At 43.1% G+C, this 24,321-nt stretch overlaps 1 protein-coding gene across 2 annotated transcripts; it reads right to left on the bottom strand.

Moving 5' to 3' along the window:
• Positions 1-210: 210 nt before the first annotated feature.
• Positions 211-20,418, bottom strand: LOC148146014 (arylamine N-acetyltransferase, pineal gland isozyme NAT-10-like). Of its 2 annotated transcripts, XM_087999232.1 has the most exons (3): positions 20,016-20,418; positions 15,812-15,864; positions 211-2,141 (listed from the first exon to the last, which is right to left on the bottom strand). In XM_087999232.1, exons 2-3 carry the CDS (start codon positions 15,834-15,836, stop codon positions 1,261-1,263), a joined length of 906 nt encoding a protein of 301 aa, XP_087855358.1. In that variant the 5' UTR covers positions 15,837-15,864; positions 20,016-20,418; the 3' UTR covers positions 211-1,260. The 2 variants fall into 2 exon arrangements, with proteins under 2 accessions (XP_087855358.1, XP_087855359.1); XM_087999233.1 differs by lacking the exons at positions 15,812-15,864; positions 20,016-20,418 and adding an exon at positions 18,996-19,149.
• Between the last annotated feature and the right edge of the window lie 3,903 nt (positions 20,419-24,321).

Here is a 24,321-nt window from a genome sequence, read left to right as displayed (position 1 = left end):
ATGTAGGACTCTACACTTTGATTAACTTTTGTAATGGGATTTGAGACTCAACACACTTTCCTAAATGGGTCATAACACACGGTTCCTGGGCACACAGACAATAACAGATTATAACAGATGAATTTTCAAACAGGTATGCTTCTGAATTCAACATGCACTTAAACATGTCTCAAAGCTATAAAGAACGAGACAAAATTCCTTGAATTAGTCACATTTAATTTATTTGTTAAGATCCTCAGCAAAAGGTATAACTGTATCAAATTGCACAAGGTGGGGTGAAGGTTGAATCGGAGAAAAAAGTGCACTTTTTTTAAATGAAGGAATTAAATGCTGAACTGGTAGTTCATCTGGAAAATGCCAGCTTTTAAAAATGTGGAAATCTCTTGGTTTGCCATCAACTTTCTCTCAGGAATGATCACTTTTTTTGCAGAATGCAGTCACCACAGAAATTCCTTCTTCTTGATGTTACTGGATACTACTCCAAGCTTTTGGCTGTCTTTTTCCCCCTGGAGCAATACCAGCAGGTTTATAAAGATAGCTTCTCACAGGAGGTTTTTGTACCTGGCTGTTGGATCACAAAGATGACAATCAATTTTTTCCAGAGGATTTTGATGGCTCATTCTCAGATATCCCCGGGCTATTTTTTGCTACAGAAATCCTCCCCTGGAGGACACATTACAGATTTAAACTTTTGTTTCAGCAACAAAAGGTATTTGAAAAGCTTCATCACCAGAGATACTTGAAGATCTCAATGTCGGCTATACTTTCTAGTGGATTAATATTCATGTTCAGGTATTTACCCCGAGATAACCTTTTCAAGCTGCTTTAGATAATGCTATTTAGAAATCCCTTAGTAAATTTTCAGGTTAGTAATCATTTTATTATGTCCCAGCTTATTTTAAATTATTTTTCTCTGAAAACAAAATCCAAGGCTTTTAATTCGTTGATGAGATTTTAGATGAGTAGTTTGCATATTATGTCATCAATACAATGGAGAGCAGCATCCTTTGAAACCAGTAAACTGATTTCACTACATCCCAATAAAACAAAAGGTAAATCTATAAATTGCCATCATTTAGCTATAAAATGATTAATCTTTAAATCTATAAATTGATTTTTCATGCGTGATATTATTGTACAAGTCATAATAAAATTACTGATTTATTCCCCAATGAAATTGGTAAACCTGACAGATCTGAACTCCTATAATGCATTAACTTTCAGAAGAGGAAATATGATGCTGGAGATTATTATCTGATGTTATTCAATCAGGAAACAAGTAAAATTATTCACAGGTGTTATCTTCTTGTCCAAAATCAAGTTGAATGTCTCCTTGATTGCATGTTGTAATCCCTCTTCAGTCAGAGTTACGGAGGTTCTCAGGTCCTTTCCATCTTTCCCATTATAGATCTGTTCAGTGTAGGTTGTACCCTTCAGAGTTTTCATGCCATTCGGGGTTTGATAGCAAACAAAGGATAATTCTTTAAACACGGCCCCAGGAGTTGTTATTAAGTAGGTTAATTTGTCTTGAAAATCCTCAATTCTACAAGGTTTGAGGGCAAAGCAAAACAGTTTTTGGTAGGAAGGTTGGTTCTGCAGAGACTCACTGTTAGTGCTTTGACCTTCAATGTAAATTTTTCTGACAGTTTTATCCATATACCAGATATTGTTATCTTCAGTCAGACGGAATGTACCTGGAAACTGAGTCTGCTCTTTGCCTGATACCAGCTCCAGGGGTTGTCGCATTTGGTTGGATGAAACAAAACCCACATCAGCCATGTAACGCTTGGAATCAATGGTGACTATGAGGACACAATGAGATGGGTAGGATTCATAAGTATCCTTTGCTGGTTTGTACAATCTTACTGGTATAAACATCACTTCGTACCCCATCTCCTTTAGTACCCACCAGAATAATGCATTATTTTCCACACAGCAACCACCTCGATGCTTCCTCACCATTTTATTAAAGATCGCTTCCATGTTGAGCTCAATTGTTTCTCCGCAGTGTGGACTGAGATTTTCATAGGGAATAGATGTGACATGTTTTTCAAGTATTATGCTTAGTGTCTCCAGGTCAGTGTTGTAGGAAGATCCTGTGTAGCCGATTCGTGCAAAATACTCAGAAAGCTTCATCTTCTCTGTGATAAAGAGAATAAGTGAGAAAGAAGAGTAGTAAAGTCCAATATGCATGCAGTCAAAAGCTAGCTACTAATTTTTGGTTTATTTACTTCTTCAATATTTTGACTCTTTACGGGTTTCTTTATGGCTAGTCTTCCGCCTATCCAAATCATGGTCCTGTTACTGCCATGATCTGGATCACTAACACAACTTCTGTTGATCTATAATGCTAGCGAGACCGGTTCTTTTTCAAAATTACATGTCAGAAATGCTGACTCTTCAATTACTGAAGAAAACATCCTTGCTCTGTCGGTAGAAAAAAAAGAAAATGTGTTGCTTAATGCTAGAAGCTAGTCAACAAACCAGTAACTATTGAAATGAAATGGGCTAAAAAGAGTTTCAGCTACTGTGCAAAACTAAAACTCAAACTCAGCTGCTTAAATACCAGTGTCAATTCTACCAGTATCATCCTGCAAAAGTTTGCAATCCATTCTTCATAAATAACCCAGAGACTTTCTGTATATCTTTTAACTTGATTTGAATTCGCTTCCCTTTTCTAATCTGTCTATTCGTGTTGCATATTCACTTCTCACATTTACTCACTAATAAACTCACTCATTAATCAAGAAAGTCTACTTAAATTGGTTCCTTCTAAACATATATTTATTTCACTTTGGGAGAAAAGATATCCACAACGCAAAGGATTCTTTCTTTAGAAATTTATAAAGAAAAAAGTAAATATAATGTTTTTGAATCTCCCTTTATCTGGATTATTTCTTCCCATTGTGCTGCTTTTCATTTGATGCTGGATGCACATCCCACAGCACAACTTTGCTCGAAGCTGATCCCAGTCCAGTTTCAGTTCAGCTCCTTCCCTTCTGAATACAGGTTGCAGTAGCCAATGAATCAGACCCGCCCCCCTCCCCCCATACCTGTTAACCATATATTTGATTGCAATCTCTATTGCCTTTTTTTAAACCTGAATTGGCACATGGCTCAGGAAGCAGTCAATACATTATCAATGTTGAGGTCTTGATTTTTAAATCTCATCTTCAACTTCCCGAATTCACATTGCAGAACATGTGAATGTTCTAATTCTCAGTTCTCAGTTCTAATTCTCAGTTCTAATTACAATTTTAAAAAAAATGTGAACCCCAATGACCCAATCTGAAACTTCTTACCCAATGTTCATCTCCAGACAAGAGGATGCTCTTCAAATCTGGCATCACACAGGCAACACTCAGAACTCTTGGTCTCAGCCCAGAGAACAGTATCTATCTCCCTGGCTACACTGTTGCCTATCACTGTTATATTCCTTCCCATTCCCCCCTTCAGTCTGGTGACATCTGACACCACAGATGAAAAAAGCATGGTATTACTTAAACTGAGAATGACTGCAGAATTCGAAGGATCTAGGTGCTTGGGTGCATTAGTCACAACAAGTTAAAATGCAGGTGCAGCATATAATCACAAAATCTAGTGAGATACTATATTTTATTATCAGAGGAATTGGATGTAAAAATGAGAAATATTAAGCTGCAATTTTACAGGCACTGATGACACCACATCTTGAGATAATGAGGAAAGTTTTCAATCTAACACTGGTAGAGTTGAGAACAAAGTTGAGTCAAACAGTCAGGGCAGGTGGGGACAAAGCAGAAAACAATGTAGGACTAATAAATTAAACTCCATTTATTTCAATGCAAGGGGCCTAACAGGGAAGGCAGATGAACTCAGGGCATGGTTAGGAACATGGGACTGGGATATCATAGCAAATACAGAAACATGGATCCGGGATGAGCAGGACTGGCAGCTTAATGTTTCAGGATACAAATGCTATAGGTAGGACAGAAAGGGAGGCGAGAGAGGAGGAGGAGTGGAATTTTTGATAAGGGATAGCACTACAGCTGTGCTGAGGGAGGATATTCCCGGAAATACATCCAGGGAATTTATTTGGGTGGAACTGAGAAATAAAAAAGGGATGATCACGTTATTGGGATTGTATTATAGACCCCCTAATAGTCAGAGGGAAATTGAGAAACAAACTTGTAAGGAGATCTCAGCTATCTGTAAGATAGACCGGAACTGCCATAGTGTGAGAACAAAACTCACTCACAATTCAGCCTGAGACAAAGCCTTGGAAACAAGAACATTTTATTCTTTACGGCCATGCAAGAACAGGCGTTTGCTCAAGCAATCAGGCTAGCAATAGCGCAAATTACAAAGCATGTAAGCATTCTTTATTCAGTTCGCAAGTTGCGGAATCATGCCTCCCTTTTCCCATTAGTCTAGTCTTATCCTATCAGAAGCCGATTACTTCACTTGTTTTTCTCTAATTTTCCTTATCTGACTTCCCTGCAGTCCTTATCCTTGTTTGTTACAGCCTGCCTGTTATTTTATCCAGTTCCCCTTCTCATATTGCGAAATGAGAATATAGCTTATTCCGAAATGCCCCTACTGCTTCTTTTGTGGTCAGCTACAACACTTTAAAGTTATTTCTTAGTTTAAAACTATTTCTTAAACAAAAACCTCTATATTCGTTAAAATCTTAACCTTAAGTATGCTGCAAGAATCCCGCGACCGTTTGTGTAATGTTCCCCTTCCCCGCCCCACAACACCCCCTCACCTATCTGCAAAAACAACATCTCTAACCACCACCACCTGCAGAAACTACATTTCTAATCTCCCACAATTCCCCCTTTTTCTTTTTCTCTAACTGTTGTTTCTGCACGTAAGTCTCCTTTAATTCATTTTCTTATGTTCTGCCCTCTTACACCTTTTGGCGATGAGGTTTACAATCTGAGACACGGTATCATTTTACATTTGTGTTTTTCGTCTCTCGAACTCTAGGAGCGTTCTTTGACTTTCCCTTTGTTGCATATCACCTGTTGATTGTAAAAGCACCTGATGATGTATTTGGGTTCCTTCCCCAAGGGATGTCATCAGTTGGCTCATTACCCATTTTAGGACATTGAACCCTACCACCAGACCCACTAATATCAATAATCCATAGACAGCCAGATTGACTAACCACCTTCCCCAATTAGTGCACCTTCCCCTTTCTCTGCCAGAATATAATCTAGAGCCATCCTGTTCTGAAGAGTCGTTAGCCTAGTGGCAATCATTTCGGTCGTTATGGCTGCTATTTGGGATTGGGTTTCGGCCAATGCAGCAGCAGTATTGTTGGCCAACTCTTCCAGGGAAGTCGCCAACATTTGTATTTCTACTCCTGCTCGAACGGTCCCATACATAGGTATCAAAGTCCAGAGGAGGCGATCTCCTTCGGTTACTTTCCGGGTTACTCGCCTTCCTCCCTGTTTATTTTGAGGTATTTTTGGGGCTCTCTAACAGCCTCATATGGGGAATTATGTAGGCAAGATAGCAGCAGCCACTCCAAACTTTCTGGTTTTGAGGCAGTGTTTGATCAACATCATAACATGCATGCATTCCTATACATTTGGTCACGCGAATGTATTTTTCCCCGGGAATAAATGGATAGGCCTTCAGGCCGCATTCCCAATATGTTCCGTTTAATATTCGGGGAATGGTCGTGGCAGTGGCTTGGCTGGTGTAGACACAAGATGATTTTCCTAATCGGAAGGGTGCGGTATCATTCTGGTTACAGAAACAAGTGGTAATTACTGCTCCACTCGGTGGGGAAACTCTAAGGCCATCGATAGCACCCAGAGCTTTCGGGGCTGGTCGAGTGAACCATCCCGCAAAGTTATAATTCCCCCTGTCAGATCTCCATTTTGTATTGTTTGAGCATGAGTCAAATTGTTGTACATCGTACACTTCTCTTTTGGTAAGTGGTATTACCGTGAGAGGAATTCCGGATTCCCCATGGTGTAGGATCTCCGCACGTTCCCAACAGTCGGTATGTCCCTTTAGTTTAGCATAATTCTGACAAAGTGGTAAAATGATTTTTCCCACCCCCCTTGGCAGCTAACGCCAATATTATCGTGACAATATAAAGCTGACCACTCATTACACAGCCCTATCTGTCTATTCCCTAACCCTCTGTATGCCAGGGAGGAGTGAGTCCATGCAACACTTACAATAGTTTTGGGATACAGTTTTTTAACCAATACTTAATAGTCTCTTATCTCAGTCCATTCTTTTTGCTCAGCTTGACTTTCAGAGGGTTGTCTGTAGGATAAGCTTGCCACTCTGCCAAAGGGGAAGGAGCGTCCACGAGGCCCTCAACATGAGTATGATGACTCCACCCTTTTTCAGCAGTTCAGATGGCTGTTTTAGTAGTCAGGAGGGTTAGGAACGGTCCCTCCCAGCTTGGGTGCAGTTTGGTATCTTCCGAGGTTTTGATCAGGACCCAATCACCCGGTCGTATCCAATGTACGGCAAACTCAAGTGGAAGTGTCTGGGTCAACAGACCCTTCTTCCTAAGGACAGACAAAGAAGAACCAAGCGCCACAATATCGTTTTTTTTTAAACTTATCATTAAACTCTACAGTTGGTAATTGTCCTGTCACTTCCTCATCATTTCTTCTAATTAGGGTTGGCTCAAAAATAGGCACCAAGAATTCTTCCAGGAGAAAGTGAGGGCTGCAGATGCTGGAGATCAGAGCTGAAAATGTGTTGCTGGAAAAGCACAGCAGGTCAGGCAGCATCCAAGGAACAGGGGAATCGACATTTCGGGCATAAGACCTTCTTCAAGAATGAGGAATGAGGAACGTTTCAGAGAGACAGGCCACCTACTTGCGGAATGTTTCAGAGAACACCTCTGGGACACCCCGACCAACCAACCCAACCACCCCGTGGCTCAACACTTCAACTCCCCCTCCCACTCCACCAAGGACATGCAGGTCCTTGGACTCCTCCGTCGCCAGACCATGGCAACACGACGGTTGGAGGAAGAGCGCCTCATCTTCTGCCTGGGAACCCTCCAACCACAAGGAATGAACTCAGATTTCTCCAGTTTCCTCATTTCCCCTCCCCCCACCCTTGTCTCAGTCAAATCCCTCGAACTCAGCTTCGCCTTCCTAACCTGCAATCTTCTTCCTGACCTCTCCGCCCCCACCCCACTCCGGCCTATCACCCTCACCTTGACCTCCCTCCACCTATCGCATTTCCAAAACCCCTCCCCCCTACCTTTTATCTTAGCCTGCTGGACACACTTTCCTCATTCCTGAAGAAGGGCTTATGCCCGAAACGTCGATTCTCCTGTTCCTTGGATGCTGCCTGACCTGCTGCGCTTTTCCAGCAACACATTTTCAACCAAGAATACTTCGCCTTTTACTCCTGAAACCCTGAGATTCTTGTTAGTCAATTTAACACCGGTAGGTCTAAAACTTAGGGATGATCATGCCGCTCCCCTGTCCACCAAAAATACTGCCTCCTCCCCTTCAGGTCCCACCTTCAGATTTATCAAGGGTTCCTGGTGGGTTTCAGGAGGAAGGAACCCCTGACTCCCCTATTCCTCATCGAAGGTCATTAGGGAAACGGTTTCCCTTTCTCGTGCTAATCCCAGGCATTCCCGTTTAAAATGCCCCACTTTTCCGCAATGGTAACATCCTGCCTGTTGCCTCCTTCCCCGGATGTCTGACCTTTGTCTTTCGTGTCCTCCCCTATCCTTCCTGTTATCCCCGATCCCAGCCTCCTTTTTGTTATTTCTTCTACTGCCGCCACCATCATTTTGGCTTTCTGTTTCTGCTTCTCGTCTTCCCTTTTCACATACACTTTCTGTGCCTCACATAACAGCTCTTCCATCCGTCTTTCACTCCATCCATCTAATTTCTGTTATTTCTTTTGTATGTCCGGCCATGATTTAGTCACAAACTGGGCCTTTAAGAGTCCCTGAGCTACCGGATCATCGGGATCCATTCCCGAATATTTCCTTGTGGCCTCCTTGAGCCTTTGAAGAAATGCAGAAGGGGTTTCATCCTTCTCTTGTCGTACTTCGAAAGATCTAGGTGCTGCCTCTTTAATTCCCAATATTACCATTTCCTTTAGATCCCACCGGATCCTCTATCAGACTTTTCATTTCCTTCTTAAAAGCCCTAACTTCATTACTAGTTAAGGGAGCGTTTACGTATCCTATTTCCCGTCCCCAATCGGGACCTCTCTCAAGGGACATAATTTTATATTTTCCATTATCTCTGCCCCTCCTTTACGTGTGGTGGCTCGAGTGACTCTGGGCCCCCTAGGTTCTGCATCTTTTAGCTCAGAGTCCGTTTCTCTTTCAGTTACTGGAGTTGCTTTTGGTTCTGGGGCCACAGGCTAGCTGTAGAGACGAGATAGACATGTCTCCAGAGGAGGGTATGGGGGCGGTAAACAGGTTAAGGGATCCCATTGTGGTTTCCCTTGTTCATTCTTTTATTGCTCTTTCCCCGATTCTTCCACCTCCATGGGATATAGTTTTACCCCCGCACCCCCTACCCAGCAAGCCGCATACTCTGACTCATCTTGACTGTATGTTTCTTTCCGATTGACGTATATATTCAGATCTTGGCACAGCCAATCTTCATCGGACCCATGTTTGGGCCAAAAAATACCAGACTCCTTAATGCTTTCTCGAGTCCAGACAAAACAACAATAGTTTATCATTATAGCCTTATCTTTCCATCGCGTCCGGGAGTTGTGTACCCAATTTCCCAACATTTTCCCCATAGGACTGTCCGGTGGAATATATTTCCCTTTAACGTTATTTACAGATCGATCGTCACCCAGGCAACTCCCCGTGCCTCCCATTGTTGCTAATTTAATTAATGTCAACGAGGTCCGGTGTCACCTTCTTCCACACCCCCTTCAGGGTCCTGACTAGACACCTCACTCGTCCGATTAATCTGACCAACTATATGCTTTTTGAGACTTCAACTGTTCTCCATAAATCACTTTTATGTAAGGATAAAAGAGATTAGTTAGAAACTGATAGTAAGGTGGTCATGACCTGTAAAAAGAACAGGAGTTAATATTTTATTTCATAATCTGTAAACTCATTAACCTTAAAAGAAATCATGTTAAAATTTCCAAAGTAGAAATCAGATTCAAAACAGTCCTGGATCTCAAGCTCCAGGGAACAAAGCACAAACATTCAATCACCAGCAAACAAATGTGCATTCAAACTGAATCACAAAGGGTAAAACTTTCTATTAGCTGTACAGCTCTTCAGTACCCTCAGTAGCCCTTCAGCTACTAGCCCTTCTGACACGGGCTGTTTTTCATTGACATATGCTTTATTTTATATCTTGCCAATTCCCCATACTTTTCGTATGTCCCCGACCACCAAGGCAATACTTAAAGGTCTATTTTCTTACGTTGGTCTGTGCACAGAGTTACCTGGTCGTTTCAGCGCGCCCAGTCCCACGGCAATACCTGCAGCAACTACTGCTGCCTACCCCGGTCGCCCGGATATATCTTTTAAGACCTTTCCTTACCCGGGTCTTGTGCACAAGAGTTACCCAACCGAACCCGCCGCATCAGACCGTCTTGTTTCCAGGGTCTTCCAGTCCGGATCACATTCGCCCAAACCGCGAACGACAAGCAAGGGAGACGGAAATCACCGAAATCGGCGAGGTGCACCTCCCCCGTCATCCCAAGAGTGCCAAGCGGTTGGCGTTTTGGGTCCCGGACGAGCCCCCAACTGTGAGAAACAAAACTGACTCACAATTCAGCCTGAGACAAAGCCTTGGAAACAAGAACATTTTATTCTTTATGGCCTTGCAAGAACGGGTGTTTGCTCAAGCAATCAGGCTAGCTAAAGCGCAAATTACAAAGCATGTAAGCATTCTTTATTCAGTTTGCAAATTGCGGAATCATGCCTCTCTTTTCCCATTAGTCTAGTCTTATCCTATCATAAGCCGATTACCTCACTTGTTTTTCTTTAATTTTCCTTATCTGACTACCCTGCAGTCCTTGTCCTTGTTTGTTACAGCCTGCCTGTTATTTTATCCAGTTCCCCTTATCATACTATAAGCTTATTGCGAAATGCCCCGACTGCTTCTTTTTTGGTCAGCTACAACACTTTAAAGTTATTTCTTAGTTTAAAACTATTTCTTAAACAAAAACCTCTATATTCGTTAAAATCTAAACCATAAGTATGCTGCGAGAATCCCGCGACCGTTTGTGTAATGTTCCCCTTCCCCTCCCCCCACAACACCCCCTCACCCATCTGCAAAAACAACATCTCTAACCACCACCACCTGCAGAATCTACATTTCTAATCTCCCACAATAGTGTTTAGGGTTTCGATGGAGAAGAATTTGTTACGTGTGTACAAGACAATTTTCTGATTCAGTGTGTGGATGTACCGACTAGAGAAGATGCAAAACTTGAGCTATTCTTGGGAAATAAGGCAGGGCAGGTGACTGAGGTGTCAGTGGGGGAGCACTTTGGGGCCAGTGACCATAATTGTATTCGTTTTAAAATAGTGATGGAAAAGGATAGACCAGATCTAAAAGTTGAAGTTCTAAATTGGAGAAAGGCCAATTTTGATGGTAATAGGCAAGAACTTTCGAAAGCTGATTGGAGGCAGATGTTCGCAGGTAAAGGGACGGCTGGAAAATGGGAAGCCTTCAGAAATGAGACAACAACAATCCAGCGAAAGTATATTCCTGTCAGGATGAAGGGAAAGGAAATGATGGTAGGTACAGGGAATGCTGGATGACTAAAGAAATTGAGGGTTTGGTGAAGAAAAAGAAGGAAGCATATGTAAGTTATAGACAGGATAGATCGAGTGAATCCTTAGAAGAGTATAAAGGAAGTAGGAGTATACTTTGGCAAATAGAATTAAGGAGAATCCAAAGAGTTTTTACAAATACATTAAGGAGAAAAGGGGAACTAGGGAGAGAATAGGGCCCCTTAAAGATCAGCAAGGCAGCCTTTGTGTGGAGCCGCTAAAAATGGAGAAGATACTAAATGAGTATTTTGCATCAGTATTTACTGTGGAAAAGAATATGGAAGATATAGAATGTAGGGAAATAGATGGTGACATCTTACAAAATGTCCATATTACAGAGGAGGAAGTGCTGGATGTCTTGAAACGGGTAAAGGTGGAAAAATCCCCAGGACCTGATCAGGTGTACCCTAGAACTCTGTGGGAAGCTAGAGAAGTGATTGCTGGTCCTCTTGCTGAGATATTTGTATCACCGATTGTCACAGGTGAGGTGCCGGAAGACTGGAGGTTGGCTAACGTGGTACCACTGTTTAAGAAGGATGGTAAGGACAAGCCAGGGAACTATAGACCGGTGGGCCTGACCTCGGTGGTGGGCAAGTTGTTGGAAGGAATCCTGAGGGTCAGGATGTACATTTATTTGAAAAGGCAAGGACTGATTAGGAATAGTCAACATGGCTTTGTGCATGGAAAATCATGTCTCACAAACTTGATTGAGTTTTTTGAGGAAGTAACAAAGAGGATTGATGAGGGCAGAGCAGGAGATGTGATCTATATGGACTTCAGTGAGGTGTTCGACAAGGATCCCCATGGGAGACTGATTAGCAAGGTTAGACCTCACAGAATACAAGGAGAACTAGCCATTTGGATATAGAACTGGCTCAAATGTAGAAAACAGAGGGTGGTGGTGGAGGGTTGGTTTTCAGACTGGAGGCCTGTGACCAGTGGAGTGCCACAAGGATCAGTGCTGGGTCGTCTACTTTTTGTCATTTACATAAATGATTTGGATGCGAGCATAAAAAGGTACAGTTAGTAAGTTTGCAGATGACAACAAAATTTGAGGTGTATGGACAGCAAATAGGGTTACCTCAGATTACAACAGGATCTTAACCAAATGGGCCAATGGGCTGAGAAATAGCAAATGGAGTTTAATTTAAATAAATGTGAGGTGCTGCATTTTGGGAAAGCAAATCTTAGCAGACTTATACACTTAATGGTAAGGTCCTAGGGAGTGTTGTTGAATAAAGAGACCTTAGAGTGCAGGTTCATAGCTTCTTGAAAGTGAAGTTGAAGGTAGATTGGTTAGTGAAGGCGGGTTTTGGTAAGCTTTCCTTTATTTGCCAGAGTATTGAGTACAGGAGTGGGGAAGTCATGTTGCGACTGTTGGAATATTAAAGTAGATTCCCTACAGTGTGGAAACAGGCCCTTCGGCCTACAAGTCCACACCGACCCTCTGAAGAGCAACCCACCCACACCTATTCCCCGACATTCACGACTGACTAATACACCTAACACTATGGGCATGGCTAACTTACTTAACCCGCACATCTTTGGACTATGGGAGGAAACCGGAGCACCCGGAGGAAACCCACGCAGACACGGGGAGAATGTGCAAACTCCACACAGACAGTTGCCCGAGGCAGTAATTGAACCTGGGCCCTGGCACTGAGGCATCAGTGCTAACCACTGAATATTGTGTGCAATTCTGGTCTCTTTCCTATCGAAAAGATGTTGTAAAACTTGAAAGGGTTCAGAAAAGATTTACAGGGATGTTGTCAGGGTTGGAGGATTTGATCTATAGGGAGAGGCTTAACAGGGCGGCACGGTGGCACAGTGGTTAACACTGCTGCCTCACAGCGCCAGAGACGCGGGTTCGATTCCCGACTCAGGCGACTGACTGTGTGGAGTTTGCACGTTCTCCCCGTGTCTGCGTGGGTTTCCTCCGGGTGCTCCGGTTTCCTCCCACAGTCCAAAGATGTGCGGGTCCGGTGTATTGGCCATGCTAAATTGCCCGTAGTGTTAGGTTAAAGGGGTAAATGTAGGGGTAGGGGTATGGGTGGGTTACGCTTCGGCGGGTCAGTGTGGACTTGTTGGGCCGAAGGGCCTGTTTCCACACTGTAAGTAATCTAATCTAATCCAAAAAGGGTAGGGCTGTTTTCCCTGGAGCATTGGAGGCTGAGGGGTGACCTTACAGAGGTTTATAAAATCATGAGGGGCGTGGATAGGATAAATAGACAAATTCTTTTCCCTGGGGTCGGGGAGTCCAGAACGAGAGGGCATAGGTTTAGGGTGAGAGGGGAAAGATATAAAAGAGACCTAAGGGGCAACTTTTTCACACAGAAGGTGGTACGTGTATGGAATGAGCTGCCAGAGGAAGTGGTGGAGGCTGGTACAATTGCAACATTTAAGAGGCATTTGGATGGGTATATGAATAGGAAGGGTTTGGAGGGATATGGGCCAGGTGCTAGCAGGTGGAATTAGATTGGGTTGGGATATCTAGTAGGCATGGATGGGTTGGACTGAAGGGTCTGTTTCCATCCTGTACATCTCTATAAATCTATGAGTAAACAATGTCTTATTTAAAGTGTACAAGATTGTGAATAGTCTTGATCAGGTAGTCATAGAAAGAATACTTCATCTTGTAGGTGAATCCAGATCAAGGGGCCACTGTTAAAAAGTATGAGTTGCCTTTTTAGGATAGAGGTAAAGAGAATTTGTCTTCTGTCTCAGGGTTGTGCAACTTCGAGCTTCTCTCCTACCGAAGACAGTGGAGGTAGGGGCAATTAGTATATTTTAAAAAATATATATTTTTATTGAAATAGACTTTTTAATAGTACAAATACTAAACAATACAATTCAAAGCAGTACAAAAAAAAGTTTTAAAACCCAACCCACCCTCATGTACAAATGTATAAACATATATAGAAAAAAAACAAACTAGCTATTTCGCTAAGTAAATAATAGCCAAACTAATAAATAAATAAATAAAAATAACTCAGCCAGACAAGACACTTATGTTCACAGTTCCTCCTCCCCAGATATTGGACTCGTCAAACACAACTGTTACAGCTATATTAAAGCCCTTGTTAGTGTGGCTAATAAGTCTGCGTCCAGGTATTCCAAAAAGGACTGCCATGTCTTTATAAAAATTCTCAGTTTTGTGGTGTACCAGATTTGTGAGAAAATCCAGGGGAATATGCTCCACAGCAATCTTCTGCCAACCTAGCAAAATATTCTTTTTTTGCGCAGAAAGTGAGGATACTGACAAGATGTTTCTTCTGCACGACTGCAGAGAACACACTGGGCAGACCCAGAAGGAGCGAGATAGGGTCCTTTTCCACCCTTACACCCAAAATCCTCTCCATTGCACCAGCCATAGCACTCCAATATGTTTGAAGCCTACCACAAGACCAGAGACAATGGGTAAGAGTGCCATACAGACCTTGCATTTGGGATATGAAGATAGCCCTGGTTTGAATTTTGACAAACAATCCGGAGCCAAGTGGACCCTGTGCAGAATCTTCAACTGTAAAGCATGGGTCCTATTGCAAATTGATATCTTTCTTGCATTTTCCCAAATATCTTCCAATGCCTCAGAGGAGACTTCACATCTCGCTCTCTCTCCTACACCCTGCAGAGGGGATCGAACTCATCTGAGGGGGCAGCCCCCAATTGATGATATAAAGTACTGACAAAGTATAGTCTTAGCACTGAGCACATCCCCCCCAAGTCGGATTTGTAGAGATCAATCAAAAGTGTAGTTTTTAAAAAAAAATAAAATCCCTAACTTGGAAAAAAACGAAAGGTCCCTATTAGATAGCTTGTATTTCCATACTAACTGTTCGAAGGACATCATTACATCTCCCTCAAATAAATCCCCCATGCAAGACACACCCCTCACTCCCAACGTTTAAATCCTGAATCTATCAACCCTGGTTGAAAACCCAGCATACTCACTAAAAGGTGTAAAAGATGTTTTGCCAATATTGCCTTCCCTCTGTCAAATTGCCCTCCATGATTTAACAGTATTGATGACTACTGGGTTATGGCAATATTCCCTAACTGTCCTCATTTTGTCCAAAAACAGCAAACTGGTAAGGGGCCACCTTGACTGGGAGGCTTTGATATCTAACCATATTGAAAGAGGATCCCCACAGGCCCAATCACTCGCTTAGGACAAAAGTGAGCTTAGTTGGTAATTTTTAATGTCTGGAAGTTCCACTCCCCCCCGCCTCCCACAAACCTGTGAGGCAGTTGCAGTTTAGCTAATGTAATGAGGGGAGTAATGAATATGCCCCAATACACAAAATCTCCCCGGAGACTACTTAAATTGGAATCAATATTGGCCCTCAAGAGCTAGCTCCTTCGTAATGTAAAAGCACCAAGCTTCTGGCTGTCTTTTTTCCCCCTGGAGCAATACCAGCAGGTTTATAAAGATAGCTTCTCACAGGAAGTTTTTGTACCTGGCAGTTGGATCACAAAAACGACAATCAATTTTTTCCAGCTTCTCTTTCTAAGGTTCAAATGTACCTTCTTCCTCTTAATTGGTGAGTGACTTCCCTCGATATTCCAGGTACACCATTTCATCAAGTCATTAGCATAACCTTCTGCAGTAACATTCCAGAAAGGAGAAACTTGAACCGCAAGTCACTGAGCCTGAGTGTCGCATGATCCATCGAGCATAAAAACTACACAAACTAAAACCACATGTAACAAACCTACAAACTATTAAAAACAAAAACCAAACCAACAGATAAAGCGCCAACAGTGCTGAATAGGGGGATTCACCCCTGCCCATAAGTAGGCATCTAGCCAGCCCACCCATTTTCTCTTTTTCTTGCTAGAGCTGCACCATGAACACAAGCAGAAAAAGAGTAAACACACCATAGAATAGCAATATTAATAAAGAAAACATTGTTAAAGAAAAAAAAGGGTGAATACACCACCCATTCTTTGGTATATCTTAACTTAGAAAATGGTATCTTTGGTATGTACAGTCTATGCTCTCAATTCTAGTTTGATACCAAAGAGAAACAGCATCAGAACCAGGATTGGTCTTACCACCACACACTGGTGTCTCCGACATACTTCCGGCACTTCAGTTACTTCTTCACCTGTTGATGTAAAAGCACCAGTGAGTTCTGGATTTCAGAAATTCAATTCCATCAATTTAGAAAACAGAGCTTTTGAATTGCAAACAGATCGACCCAGGGAAGGAGCATTAAACAAAATCCTGCACCCGAATTCTGTTTCATTTCTGTTTATGAAATTTGGTCGAGAAATGAGTCAGACATTTAGCAATTCTTAAAATCAAACACTCCTGGTTGGCTCAGATCAAGCAGAAAACACTTTCATAGTAACCCTAAATCCAATCGCTCACAAAAAACATTGAGGCAGCTCCAGTTTATTGAACACAGGAACCCTTCAAAGTGCAGAGCAACATGGTACCTTCCCTCAATTAATCAATACTAGCACACCAGTGCTTCATCACTGAATGGCCTTTTAGCTTGTTTTATGATTTTTTTCTAAGTGAAGCAAACAATGAAAGTATTGTGGCAAAAATCAGCACTTTAGAAATAGTTACATCATATAGGCCTGAGAACTTCACATTAGATGATTTAACAACATGTTAAAGATAGTGTCACACAAGTTCTACACACAGTGTAATCCAGTGACAAACAGAGATTTCGAAACACCGACTGAGACAGAACCAGGGACAGAGCAGCATGCTTAACTATCGCAAAATTTGATACCTGAATTCCGTATTCAATTGCTTTGATAAAATGCAACTGGAAAATACTTCCCTCCAAGTCAGTACCAATCTCTCCTCACTCCAATCAACAATGATCTGGATAGAATATGCTTTGAGTGATTAGACAGTCACAGAAGGAATATCACAAGCTAAAATCAGATAGTCTGCTCTGTAAATTGCACAAACAAGTAACTAAGTTTGTGCAATGGAGGGGTAGAGAAAGGAGACAAACAGGCAAAATTAAAGAACACAGATTAGAGGAGGAGGGGCTCAGGGCAATTACACAAATTAATAGAATAGTCTTAGGAACACATATTGGATATATAGGACTTGGTGCAACCATCCCATAAATGTGTCGATGATCCACTGCAGTTTTCTCTCATGTTTTCCCAATTAAGTCTACACTTCAAACCACCTGTTCCCTTTCCCCTCAGATTCTTTCCCATCTGACTGCTCAAATCACAGCCTTTCACATTTCTTTCAATTCTCTTTGCTAGATGTGATTTTGAAAGTATTTGAGTTATTTGTATTCATCACTTTGCTATTCCACCCCAGGAAGCTTTCAGCCGCCAAGCTTTTCATCTGATGGGCCATGTTTGAGTCAGGTGCTCATCAGGCAGGTCACAAATGCTCAAGGATTTAACAATTAAATAGAAACAATACAAACTTGTTTTAAAATCAACACAACATTCCACTAATACACAGTTGTACTTCTGCATCATTAGATACAACAGTGGGTTATTTGTTGACTTGAACATATAGCAACATCTCCCAATAAAATCTTCATAACATTGAAAACTTCATTGCACTGTTCTGTTTCTCCAGTCAAATGCCATCAGTCTTTGTGGAAAGATCACCCAAAACTCTGTATGAGACATTGTAAGACCACATTTGACTTAGGGGTTTCCTGATAGAGGGTTTATCAAATCATGAAGAGCAATGATAAAGTGAATAGCCAAGTTTTGTTTCTCAGGGTAGGAGCGTCCAAACATAGAGGGCATAGGTTTAAGGTGAGAGAGGAAAGATTTAAAAGGGAATGAGGGGCAACTTTTACACACAGAGTGTGGTGCATATATGGAATGAGCTGCCAGAGGAAGTGGTGGAAGTGAGTACAGTTTCAATATTTAAAAGAAATTTGGAGAGGTACATGGATAGGAAAGGGATATGGGCAAATGGAAGCAAATGTCACAAGTTTTACTGTGCTTTGGATAAGTTGAGTAGACAAATGCATAGCAGATGATGTATAATGTGGGTAAGGGGTAGATGCAGAGACCTTGGTGTTCTTGTGCACCAGTAGCTAAAAAGCTGCACTCAGGTGCAGGAAGAAGGCCTGTCCATCTTCCTTCCTACCTATCCACTCCACCCTCTTCGCTGAAATATCACCTTCTATCCCCACCTTCATCTGCCTGTCAGATTCCCAGCTACCTTTCCCCTGCCTCACCACACCCCCCCCCCCCTCCCATTTATCTCTCAGTACCCTGGCCCGTTCCTGATGAAGGACTTTGCCTGAAATGAGGATTTTCCTGCTCCTCGGATGTTGCCAGATTTGCTGTGCTTTTCCAGCACCACACTCTATTCTGATCTGTGGTATCTGTAGCCCTCACTTTCTCATATGGGAGTTGGGAGATCATGTTGCGGCTGTCCAGGACATTGGTTAGGCCACTTTTGGAATAATGTCTGCAGTTCTGGTCTCCCTCCTATTGGAAGAATGTTTTGAAACTTGAAAGGGTTCAGAAAAGATTTACAAATATGTTGCCAGGGTTGGAGGATTTGAGCTCCAGGGAGAGGTTGAATACGCTGGGGCTGTTTTCCCTGGAACATCAGAGGGGTGACCTTATAGAGGTTTATAAAATCATGAATAGCATAGACAGGATAAATAGACAAGGTCTTTTCCCTGGGGTGGGGGAAGTCCAGAACTAGAGGACATAGCTTTAGGGTGAGAGGGGAAAATTTTAAAAGGGCCCTAAGGGGTAACTTTTTAAAACAAAAAGTGGGTGGTGCGCGTATGGAATGAGTTGCTGGAGGAAGTGGTGGAGGCTAATACAATTACAACGTTCACATCCAGATGCCTTTTAAATATGAATAGGAAGGGTTAAAGGGGATGTGGGCCAAATGCTGACAAATTGCACTCGATTAGGGTCAGATATCTGGTCGATAAGGACGAGTTGGACCGAAGTTAGTTTCCTTGCTGTACATCTGTCTGACGATCTGCTTTTTGATCCTGCTCTGCCACTCAACAAAATCATAACTCAAAATCTACCACCCCAATTCCACTCTCCCTATGTCCCTCAAATCCCAAAAAGCGAGCAATCTCTGAATTTACTTGATAGTCGAACAGCCATAGCTCTCTAAGACTGTGGTTCCAAAGATTCACAAATCAGTGAAGAAATCTCATCTCAATGATTCATTCCATATTCTCAAACTGAGTCCTTGCTATCAAATCGCGTTGAATATAAAAAAGTGAGATGTCCTCAGAAATGGGGTTGCTCTTACCGCCACACCCCTGGTCTCTGGGGCAGACCACCGGGAGATCTTCAGTTGCCGCTGTAAAAGCGTCAGTGAGATCTGCAATTCAGAAATTCACTTTCATTCAGATAGAATGAGGTGTCGCTGTTGGACACTGGGCTGGACAAGTTAGAATTTACACAACACCAGGTTATAGTTATTGTCCAACAGGTTTGTTGGAAGTGGTTGATTTCGGGGCGTTGCTCCTTCATCAGGTGTTGGACTCTGGTATTGTGTGATCTTTAACTTTTCCAGATAGAAAACAGAGCTTTTGAAGCATTAATAGACGGACCCAGAGATAGAGCATTAAACAGTGCTAAAATACTGCACCCGAATTCTGTTTTCATGTGTTTGTGAAATCTGAATGAGAAATGAGCCAGACATTTAACGACTCTTAAAGTCGAACACTCTCGGCCAAGTGAGAAACAAGCAGAAGATGCAGGCTCACAGTAACCGCAAAGCCCATCGCACGAAAATATTCAATCTTTCCACCACTTCTTTTAATAGTCAACAGAACCTTCTGGTTTAATTTTCATTAATGATGTGAATCTGATCGAACTCTCATAAGAGGCACCTCCAGTTTATTGCACACAGGAACCCTTCAAACTCCAGAACAATGTGATCTTCCCTGAATTAATCGATCTGTGCTGTTTCGCTAAATGGCCTTCAACTAACTCGCTTTGCGATTTAAAAAGGAAGTTTGCTAAGCACAAAAAATGTTGGAGCAAACCTGCCCGACAACTTGATGACATCAGATGATTTACCGACATATTAAAGCTGATCTCACATAAAGTCCGATACAATACGCGGTGTCATCGAGTGACACAAACAGAATTTTCGAGACAGGGAGAAAGTGAGGACTGCAGATGCTGGAGACCAGAGCTTAAACATTTTCGAGACACCGACTGAGAGCGAACAGGGACACAGCAGCACACTAAACCAGCCCAAAATCCGACACCTGAATTCGGGATCACTTACTTTGATAAAATGGGACTGGAAAATATTTACCTCCAAGTCAGCAAATCCAATGCGTAGCAATCCCCTCCTCGCTCCAACCCAGCCAACGATCTGAACAGAGTGTGCTCTGCCTGATTCGACTGTCACGGAAGGAATATCTCACAAACTGGAATCAAACTCTCTATAAGTTGCACAAACAAATGACTAAACTGACTCAGGAATCGGAAACAGGGAGAGAAACGAGACGAACTGTCCACGGGCTAAATTACGAAACAAATTAAAGGGGCTCGAGGCAATTACACAAAGATCCAGACATGACATGTCGGACTAAATCTGAAAAATGTGTTGCTGGAAAAGCGCAGCAGGTCAGGCAGCATCCAAGGAGCAGGAGAATCGACGTTTCGGGCATGAGCCCTTCTTCAGGAGTGAGGGAGGTGTGCCCAGCAGGCTAAGATAAAAGGTAGGGAGGGGGGCCTTGGGGGAGGGGCGTTGGGAATGCGATAGGTGTAGGGAGGTTAAGGTGAGGGTGATGGCCTAGAGGGGGTGGGGGTGGAAGAAGATTGCAGGTCAAGAAGGCGGTGCTGAGTCCGAGGGTTGGGACTGAGAAAAGGTGGGGGGAGGGGAAATGAGAAAGCTGGAGAAATCTGCATTCATCCCTTGTGGTTGCAGGGTTCCTAGGGGGAAGGTGAGGCGCTCTTCCCCCAGGCTACCTTTTATCTTAGATGGAAATGTGTTGCTGGAAAAGCGCAGCAGGTCAGGCAGCATCTAGGGAACAGGAGAATCGACGTTTCGGGCATTAGCCCTTCTTCAGGAATGCCCGAAACGTCGATTCTCCTGTTCCCTAGATGCTGCCTGACCTGCTGCGCTTATCCAGCAACACATTTCCATCTCTGATCTCCAGCATCTGCAGACCTCACTTTCTCCTACCTTTTATCTTAGCCTGCTTGGCACATCCTTCTCATTCCTGAAGAAGGGCTTATGCCCGAAACGTCGATTCTCCTGCTCCTTGGATGCTGCCAGCAACACATTTTTCAGCTCTGATCTCCAGCATCTGCAGTCCTCACTTTCTCCATGTCTGACTATATACCGGGTCCACAACACAAGAGGAGGTCATTTGAGGCAACCATTCCCATGAATGTGTTGATGATTCCCTGGAGTTTCTTCCCATGTTTTCTCAATTAAATCTACAATTGAAACCACCGATTCCTTTTCCTCTCACGTTCGTTTATTCCCATCTGACTGCTCAATCACAGCCTTCCACGTTTCTTCCAAGTCTCCTTTCAGTAGTCATGACTTGGAGATGCCGGTGTTGGACTGGGGTGTACAAAGTTAAAAATCACACAACACCAGGTTATAGTCCAACAGGTTTAATTGGAAGCACACTATCTTTCGGAGCAACGCTCCTTCATCAGGTGATAGTGGAGGGCTCGATCGTAACACAGAATTTATAGCAAAAATTTACAGTGTGGCTTTTATTGGTAGAGGAATTGAGTTCCGGAGTCCTGAGGTCATGTTGCAGTTGTATAAGACTCTGGTGCGACCGCATCTGGAGTATTGTGTGCAGTTTTGGTCGCCATACTTTAGGAAGGATGTGGAGGCACTGGAACAGGTGCAGAGGAGGTTTACCAGGATGTTGCCTGGTATGGTAGGAAGATCGTATGAGGAAAGGCTGTTTTATTGGAGAAAAGAAGGTTTAGGGGTGACTTGATAGAGGTGTACAAGATGATTAGGGGTTTAGATAGGGTTGACCATGAGAACCTTTATCCACGTATGGAGTCAGCTATTACGAGGGGGCATAGCTTTAAATTAAGGGGTGGTAGGTATAGGACAGATGTTAGGGGTAGATTCTTTACTCAGCGAGTCGTGAGTTCGTGGAATGCCGTGCCAGTAGCAGTGGTGGACTCTCCCTCTTTATGGGCATTTAAACGGGCATTGGATAGGCATATGGAGGATAGTGGGCTAGTGTAGGTTAGGTGGGCTTGGGTCGGCGCAACATCGAGGGCCAAAGGGCCTGTACTGAGCTGTGTTTTTTCTATGTTTCTATGTTTCTATCATTGAATATCTTTAAGAGGTGTCAAGGCCACTCTCCCTTCATTAACATGCACTAGATTGGAATCCTGGACCCAGAGATAAAATACAGTTTTTAAGGACACTTGTGGTGCGGGGATAGCAGTCATCTGAGCCAGCAGGCCTGGATTCAAATCCCATCTACTCCAGAGGTGTATAATAACATGTCTGAGCTGGTTAATCTGAAAAAAATATCTAAACTTTGATTTCAAACCAACACCAACACCAATGATTGCTGCATTGAAAGGACAAAGTATTTAAGAGACAATTTACAACATAACTGGTATAAAGAGAACATAGAACATAGAACATAGAACAATACAGCACAGAACAGGCCCTTCAGCCCACGATATTGTGCCGAACATTTGTCCGAGCTTAAGCACCCATCCATGTACCTATCCAATTGCCGCTTAAAGGTCACCAAAGACTCTGACTCTGCCACTCCCACAGGCAGCGCATTCCATGCCCCCACCACTCTCTGGGTAAAGAACCTACCCCTGACATCCTCCCTATACCTTCCACCCTTCACCTTAAATTTATGTCCCCTTGTACCCGGGGAAAAAGTTTCTGACTGTCTACTCTATCTATTCCTCTGATCATCTTATAAACCTCTATCAAGTCACCCCTCATCCTTCGCCGTTCCAATGAGAAAAGGCCTAGCACTCTCGTAAGACCTATTCTCTATTCCAGGCAACATCCTGGTAAATCTTCTTTGTACCCTCTCCAAAGCTTCCACATCTTTCCTAAAGTGAGGCGACCAGAACTGCACACAGTACTCCAAATGTGGCCTAACCAAGGTCCTGTACAGCTGCAACATCACTTCACGACTCTTGAATTCAATCCATCTGCTAATGAATGCTAATACACCATAGGCCTTCTTACATGCTCTATCCACCTGAGTGGCAACTTTTAAAGATCTATGAACATAGACCCCAATATCCCTCTGCTCCTCCACCATACTGAGAACCCTACCGTTAACCCTGTATTCCACATTCTTATTTGTCCTTCCAAAATGGACAACCTCACACTTGACAGGGTTGAACTCCATCTGCCACTCCTCAGCCCAGCTTTGCATCATAAGTAAATCGCTTTGCAGCTGACAACAGCCCTCCTCACTATCCACAACTCCACCAATCTTCGTATCATCTGCAAATTTACTGACCCACCCTTCGACTCCCTCTTCCAAGTCATTAATAAAAATTACAAACAGCAGAGGACCCAGAACTGATCCCTGCGGAACTCCACTTGTAACTGGGCTCCAGGCTGAATATTTACCATCTACCACCACTCTCTGATTTCGACCAGTTAGCCAGTTTTCTATCCAACTGGCCAAATTTCCCTCTATCCCATGCCTCCTGACTTTCCGCATAAGCCTACCATGGGGAACCTTATCAAATGCCTCACTAAAATCCATGTCCACTGCTCTACCCTCATCCACATGCTTGGTCACCTCCTCAAAGAATTCAATAAGACTTGTAAGGCAAGACCTACCCTTCACAAATCCGTGCTGGCTGTCCCCAATCAAGCAGTGTCTTTCCAGATACTCATAAATCCTATCCCTCAGTACCCCTTCCATTACTTTGCCTACCACCAAAGTAAGACTAACTGGCCTGTAATTCCCGAGTTTATCCGTATTCCCTTTTTTGAACAGGGGCACAACATTCGCCATTCTCCAGTCCCCTGGTACCACCCCCCATTGACAGTGAAGACGAAAAGATCATTGCCAACGGCTCTGCAATTTCCTCTCTTGCTTCCCACATAATCCTAGGATATATCCCGTCAGGCCCGGGGGACTTGTCTATCCTCAAGTTGTTCAAAACGTCCAACACATCTTCCTTCCTAACAAGTATCTCTTCTAGCTTACCAGTCAATTTCACACTCTCCTCTTCAACAATACGGTCCCTCTCGTTTGTAAATACTGAAGAAAAGTACTCATTCAAGACCTCTCCTATCTCTTCCGACTCAATACACAGTCTCCCACTACTGTCCTTGATCGGACCTACCCTCGTTCTCGTCATTCTCATGTTTCTCACATATGCCTAAAATGCCTTGGGGTTATCCTTGATCCTATCCGCCAAAAATTTTTCATGCCCTCTCTTAGCTCCCCTAATCCCTTTCTTCAGCTCCCTTCTGGCTATCCAGTAACAAGACTTTCAACCTCCCTTGTCAACCAAGGTTCCCTCACACGACCATCTCTTTCCTGCCTGACAGGTACATACATATCAAGGACACGTCGTATCTGTTCCTTGAAAAAGTTCCACATTTCCATGACATCCTTCCCTGACAGCCT

This window comes from Chiloscyllium plagiosum, unplaced genomic scaffold (assembly GCF_037043375.1).
Source record: "Chiloscyllium plagiosum isolate Xiang-an unplaced genomic scaffold, Cpla_swu_hap1 HiC_scaffold_22, whole genome shotgun sequence".
Taxonomy (NCBI): domain Eukaryota; kingdom Metazoa; phylum Chordata; class Chondrichthyes; order Orectolobiformes; family Hemiscylliidae; genus Chiloscyllium; species Chiloscyllium plagiosum.
This window is presented reverse-complemented; position numbering and strand designations above follow the sequence as displayed.